The 6,979-nt window shown below is 38.0% G+C and overlaps 1 protein-coding gene across 1 annotated transcript in view; it reads left to right on the top strand.

Annotated features, from left to right (window-relative positions):
• The window catches only part of LOC107753235 (uncharacterized), a 10,640-nt gene extending 4,711 nt beyond the window's left edge, over positions 1-5,929 (top strand). The window contains exon 3 of the mRNA XM_016569355.1: positions 5,462-5,929. Coding sequence (XP_016424841.1) covers positions 5,462-5,739 — 278 coding nt within the window. The 3' untranslated portion in view covers positions 5,740-5,929. The remainder of the gene's footprint in view (positions 1-5,461) is intronic.
• The last annotated feature ends 1,050 nt before the right edge of the window (positions 5,930-6,979 follow it).

Here is a 6,979-nt window from a genome sequence, read left to right as displayed (position 1 = left end):
GCTATATCACATGTGAGGATGCTGCAGGTGGAGGATCGTTTATAGCCTTTCCTCACAGCAGCTGGAATAATTAAATTTATCATTTTGATGGAGGATTGTAATCCAGAAAGGATTATGTGTTTATGAAACACACGTGACTGAAATTAAATTATATTCCATTTTTAAATGTGCATCTGATTATTAGATTATTGCTATTGTTATTATTATTATTATTAGAGAACCAGTTCGAAGGAAGAATAATTTGCTTTTTGGGTTAAAATAATTTCTTAATATGAAATTCGAATGGTATGACAATTAGAGGTTAAACTACAGAAATTGAAATCTACACGCTAATGCACACTACATACACGTAGTCACGCAATGCTGATGTTGTTAACATGAACAATTTCAGAACAAAGTATAACAATAATAATAATTTGCTCGGTTTGATGTGATATGAGTTAAGTGATCATTAGATTTAATCACCATTGTAGCGTGATTTATTGTAATGCTTTTTTCCTCAGTTGGTCAGAACAAACGAGGCAGACTTGTTACTTACTTATTGTTCAGATGTCAATTTCTGGTGAAAATAATTATTTGGGTCATATCTATGATCGCTAAGTACAGGATCCACACCGGTGCGGTGACTGACAGCCACACATTCACCTCAAAACATGAGATTCATCCGCGCTGGAGCCACGCCGGTGCACAACCCATGTTAAGATGATAATTCTACAAACAGCTGCAATTGCAGGTTTCAAACAGAGACGGCGACAAAGAGGCAAAACTTACAGACTGCAGCTTTAAAAACATCTTGATGGATTTGTTTCAGCGTTTGTCTTCTCCAGATGTTAACTGATGGACTGGAGTGCTGTGGATTATTGTGATGTTTTTATCAGCTGTTTGGACTCTCATTCTGACGGCACCCATTCACTGCAGAGCATCCATTGCTGAGACACTGATGCAATGCTACATTTCTACTAGGGATGCACTGATGTATCGGCCACCAATATTTATCGGCCAATTTTTGATTATTTTAAAGCCTTTGGCATATCGGAAATAGCATGAAAAGGGCCGATACCGATGCTTTATTAATTAACTGCATGGAGACAATGAGTTGCATGTCTGTTGCATTATCCAACGTTTTTCTCTGGGCAAAATAATTAAATACTTGCCAAAATAAAATCTGTACAAAATATAGTTTGTCAGACGGCATAGTACGGCCAATGCAAATGTGACGCATCCAACGAGTGAAATGCCCGCGCTCAGCTGTAAATTCATCATAGGTAAGTCGCAATGGCAATTCCCCGGCGTTAGAGTTTATCCCAGGATACGTCACGAACCGCCAAGCATTAGGCTTCTGTGAACGGAGAAAACAGAATAAAACTAGGCTATATATGCTACATGAAAAGGAATATATAGGCCTATACACAAAATATATCTCACTTAAAACATGAACAGATTACCAAAACAAAAGAAAAAATTGTGCTGAGTTTGGATCATTGTAACGCGCTCCTAAGTTCACAGAAAGGAAACCGAGACGGCAGAAAGTCTTGTTCTTTATTTTGCAAAAGCATTACAGTTTTGAATCACCTCGGCGACTCACACACACATACAAAATATTTTTGCTAACTTGACATCACAGCCTGTTCATTATCAAAATAAAATACAGTTAAAGAAACATAAAAAGTTACACTGCTCAATTTAAATAGTCGTAGTACAGTCCGTTCAGTAGTACGTTCAGCGTGACCAGCGCCTCACTGTGCTGTTATGTGAAGGATGATGTTTTACGTTGAAAGAAAACGCTGTACTTTATTATTATTATTATTATTATTATTATTATAGGCAAAGAAAAAGTTTAATAAGTAACGTTATTAACCGGTATTTTGTCTACTCAAACCTGTTTCGGAATACAGAGGAACGCAGGAACAGAAACGCTCAAATACCAATTCTGCTCCGAGTGAACCGATCGAATTTTTGTTTTGTTTGTTTGGTTTTTTTTTTCGTTTTTGAGCCCTGCTTTATGCAATTGACCAATATCGGTATCGGTATTGGAATCGGCCAATAGTTGTTTGTTAAATCTGTATCTGTATCGGCAAAAAAAAAATCCTATCGGTGCATCCTTAATTTCTACAAATCTGATGAAGAAACAAACTCATCCTAATCTCGGATGATCTGATGTTGAGCACATCTTCATTTCTGGCTGAACTATTACTTTAAATATAAACAATGATGTGATACATTAAATATGTCATGTAATGCATTCTTTTTTTTCTTTTTTTTAAAAGGTTAATTTATAATGTTTGTGAAGTTATAAATTGTGTCGAGTGCATTACCGCGGTGAAATAGGGCTGCAGCACCCCCTGGAGTGTAGCCCATGAACAAATGGGGGTGCTGGGGTTGCAGTGTTAAAAAATAAATAAATAAACAATGTGTAGCAAAAAATAAATCAAATTAATTTGATTAATTTGCATATTCATTAAAATTAATTGAAAAAAGTAGCCTAAGCCTACAATGACAAGAAGCAAGGGTTAAACAGGAGTTAAGTTGAATCAAATTGACTGTGAAAGTCAACTTAAAAATAATTTGTTGCCATGATTTTTTGATTATATTATTACCTGTAACATGTCTGTGCCATACCCAAATTAAGATTTAACAATCATTTCTGCAGACTAGGGATGCAACGAATGTTCGGCAGCTGAAATTGTTCGGCCAAAAATAGCAAAAAAAGCTCTTTCGGTGTTCAGCAGAATAAGCGAAAAGACTGAATAAATTGTACCAAACAATGATGTGACGCAATCAAATAGAGGCGCGCACTAATGCAGCAAACACGTCTGCAGTGTGTAAGCATTTAAAAGTGTCCGAGAAAGATGCAAAAATCATTAGACGCACCGACAGCGAGAGACCGTTTAGTGCTGCAGCGCATGTCTCTGATGAGAAGAGGACGGGTGGCTGTTGCTGGTTACTGTACGATGATTGAAATCACCAAATGGCCTTAAACAATTAGTAAATAAACTGCAGAACATTGTTTTCTAATACACGCACAAACTACATTCAAACAGCGCTGCACGAGCTCGCTTCACCAGGGTTCAAAGTCCACAGAGCGAGGAAAATCTGCGCTGAAACAGTGTTACTCGTTAGTTGCTCAGTCACATTTTTATGAATTTTTACTAGGCATGTGACAATGTGATACGTGCAACAAACATCTTCCCAAATTCTTAATGAGAATCATTTATAAATCTGCTGTTGTCAACAAAAAGAAGCACTGAGGTCTTCCTGTGGGTTTCCGCCAAAATAAAAGATCGATCAACATTCAAAACATTAGTACTGTAATGTTACTGTTGTTCTGTAAAATAAAATAAAGTAGGACAATAATAATGATAATAATAATTACATTTACATTTAGTCATGTTGCAGACACTTTTATCCAAAGCGACTTACAATTGGGGAATACATAAAGCGATTCTTCTTAAAGAGGCAAACAGACACAGGAAGTGCTTATAATACCAAGTTTCAGGCATTGTTCAAATAAGTACAAGCTAGAAAGGAAAGGAAAAAATTTTTGTTTTATTGATCGTTCCACCAGCCAGGAACAGTGAACGAGAATGTTCTGGAAAGTGATTTTGAGCCTCTCTGTGATGGTACCACGAGGCGTCGCTCACTAGCGGATCTCAGACTTCTGAAGAATTACAACAGCTATATTAATACATTTATTATAACATTCGCACTTAGTGTTCAAATCTGTAATAGATTTGTATCTGTGGAATATGAAATATTTTCTGTTTTAAAAGAATTATCTTCTACTCTGCAAGGCTGCATTTATTTGCTCAGTAAAAAAAATACATGCCTGATTCAAGAAGGGGGTCTCAAAAAAATTATTTTAGTAACTTATTAATTTTAAGTTAAATTGTGCTTTGTTGGTATGTCTGCTAGAATGTTAAGAAATGTTCAGTGTGAAGTAAATATTTTTTAATTGTTGTATTGTAATTGATTTTTACAGTAAAATACAAAATTTGGTATTTAATTTATGCAATGGTGAAAAAAATTGGCAAAATACATGGGGGAAAAAATTTGAAAAACCGTGTTCGTATTCGGCCCAGTGTTTCATTTTGTTCGGCTTCGGCCAATAATTTTCATTTTGATGCATCCCTACTACAGACATAGCAATGAGTCAGCAGAGAAAGAGCTAGAGTATTTACCTCATCAGCAACAAATCTCGCATTCTCACATCTGTAGCACTTATTTTGATCTTTAACGTTAGGTCTTTCCTATTGTTGAAACAAAATAAATGCTTAAGGTTGATTCAGTATTAGCCTGCTCTTAATGAAAAGCACACACAACATCACCAATGTTACAATGACAAAGTCGCTTACATTAAACATAAAATTTTATTAACAGAACGAATAAGACTGATGTACCCACGTTGTAACACAAATAAATGAAAGGTTTTGGGGTTTTTCCCCTTACTTTAAACGTATGGTTATGCAGCCATAAAATAGTACAATGGCAAATTCACAACATCTAACTTTAATTAACAAAATGAATAAGATGGATATAGCCTTGCGTTGTAACTAGGGCTGTGCAAATAATTGAATGCGATTATCATGCGCATCTCGTCAGTAAAGCTGGTTCTGTGATTAGTAGTAAATCTCCATCACGTGCTTTCAGATGGAGCGGCATTTACTACACAGAGCCATAGGTCACTGACAGCTACGCAATATCGCGTTCGTTGCATGTTAAACGCAACCCCAATATTTGAGAATGGGTGAAAGTGGTGAAGATTTGAGAACTAGAGAGTGACCTGCACTCTGAAAAATTTCAGAGGTTTTCATGCTGATGGTGTGACTGATGTCAGTGTGCTGCTGTCCACTGATCATATGAAGCGTGCAGCTGATAGCAGCCATGTTTTGTTTGCTGCTGTGGTCTCTCTGTTTGCTGCTGTGGTCTCTCTGTTTGCTGCTGTGTTCTCTGTTCTCTCTGTTTACTGCTGTGTTCTCTCTGTTTGCTGCTGTGTTCTCTGTTCTGTGTTTGCTGCTGTGTCTGTTCTGTGTTTGCTGCTGTGTTCTCGGTTCTGTGTTTGCTGCTGTGTTCTCTGTTCTCTGTGTTTGCTGCTGAGTTCTCTGTTCTCTGTGTTTGCTGCTGTGTTCTGTTCTCTGTTTGCTGCTGTGTTCTGTTCTCTCTGTTTGCTGCTGTGTTCTCTGTTCTGTGTTTGCTGCTGTGTTCTCTGTTCTGTGTTTGCTGCTGTGTTCTCTGTTCTGTGTTTGCTGCTGTGTTCTCTGTTCTGTGTTTGCTGCTGTGTTCTCTGTTCTGTGTTTGCTGCTGAGTTCTCAGTGTTTGCTGTATTCTCTGTTCTGTGTTTGCTGCTGAGTTCTCTGTTCTCTGTGTTTGCTGCTGTGTTCTCTCTGTTTGCTGCTGTGTTCTCTGTTCTCTCTGTTTGCTGCTGTGTTCTGTTCTCAGTGTTTGTTTGCTCCTGTGTTTTCAGGCGTGCTGAAGCACATACGCTCCTGTTGCGCTGGGCTGCACAGTCAGTATCAGGGCTTTCTGGAGAGCCTGCAGCAGACGCAGAACGCCTGGCTGGAGCAGCAGCTGGAGCAGAGTCACGTCCGAGAGGAGCGTCTGGTGGCCCGAGTGCTGGCTGAACACACCCGATCCATGGAGGCTTTGGTCAACCAGCTGTTCGCAGGCTTGAGGAGCCTCCTGCCCCCGTCCTATCCCCATCCCCAGACGTCAGCCCTGCAGAGCAGCAGTCCTGAATCCTGAATCACACACCAGACTCAAGGAGACCTCAACACCTCACATGCACTCTTCATCCTGAGGCTTTCTCAGAGTTCACATTCAGCGGCCCTGGACTGGTTTGTTAAAGATAGTGATAACTAGGGATGGGCGAATCGATCCTAAAGTATCGATATATCGATATTGATGCAAATATCGGAAGTATCGATACTCAAATTAAAAATATCGATACTAAGGTGTGTTTTATTTACCAGTGATTTTGTTTCAGTTCAACTATAGTATTTGTAGATTTACACTACGGTAAACTAGTGTTGGCAAAAGTACTGACCGCGATACCATTCAGTACTGAAATTTAAAAAACGTCCATTTCCCACTAAGCTTGTAGCGCTGTTGAGCAGCTTCTTAAACAGTGCAGATTGGTCATTGTGTTCATGCGCTCAACACGCACTGTTTAAGAATCTGCTCAACAGCGCTCAAATCTTAGCGGAAAATGGACGTTTTTTAAATTTCAGTACCGAATGGTATCGCGGTCGGTACTTTTGACAACACTATAGTAAACATATTTTAACCATGTGTAATAGGGATGGGCGATATGGGCTTAAAAATATATAACGATAATTTCTGGTATTTATTGCGATAACGATATCAATGACAATAATTCAGGGGATTATATGCATCCATGACAAAAAAAATAATCCTGTTTCTTTAGAGAAAAGTATTATCTTTTCTATTTTTACCCCAAATAGGGTGTTTGCATTACTGAGTACACACGTAATGTAATTAGGGTTGGGTATCGTTTGAATTTTATCGATTCCTATTCTTTTCTATTCCCAGTTTCGATTCCAATGTGATTAAATAATGATATCAAACATTTATCCTGTGTCTCTTTTTTGCAAACCATTTATTGGAGCTGAATACCATGAACAAAAATCAACAGGCTACATAAAAACTGGACTCTTTAAGAGCTGTTTGTGTGCAAAATAGAGCTGCATGATTCTGGATAAATTGAGTTGTTGTTTTTTTCCCCCCCAATGGAAGTTGTGGTTCTCTCATGATTCTGAAGAAAAAAAACATTAGACAACTAAACAAAATCACATGTAATTTATGAATGAATGATTTAATGACTCACTCAAGATGTACTTGTTTCATTACTGGATGAATCAGCGTTCTTGAACGAATCTCTTGTATGATTCAAAGACAAATACATTTTAACAGCCCCTTTTCGCCACCTACTGGCGTAACAATGTAATCGATAAATCTTCATTTG

Source organism: Sinocyclocheilus rhinocerous, unplaced genomic scaffold, assembly GCF_001515625.1.
Source record: "Sinocyclocheilus rhinocerous isolate Xijiao unplaced genomic scaffold, SAMN03320098_v1.1 scaffold1402, whole genome shotgun sequence".
NCBI lineage: Eukaryota > Metazoa > Chordata > Actinopteri > Cypriniformes > Cyprinidae > Sinocyclocheilus > Sinocyclocheilus rhinocerous.
The sequence above is the reverse complement of the archived record's forward strand: the minus strand, read 5'-3'. Positions and strand labels throughout refer to the sequence as shown.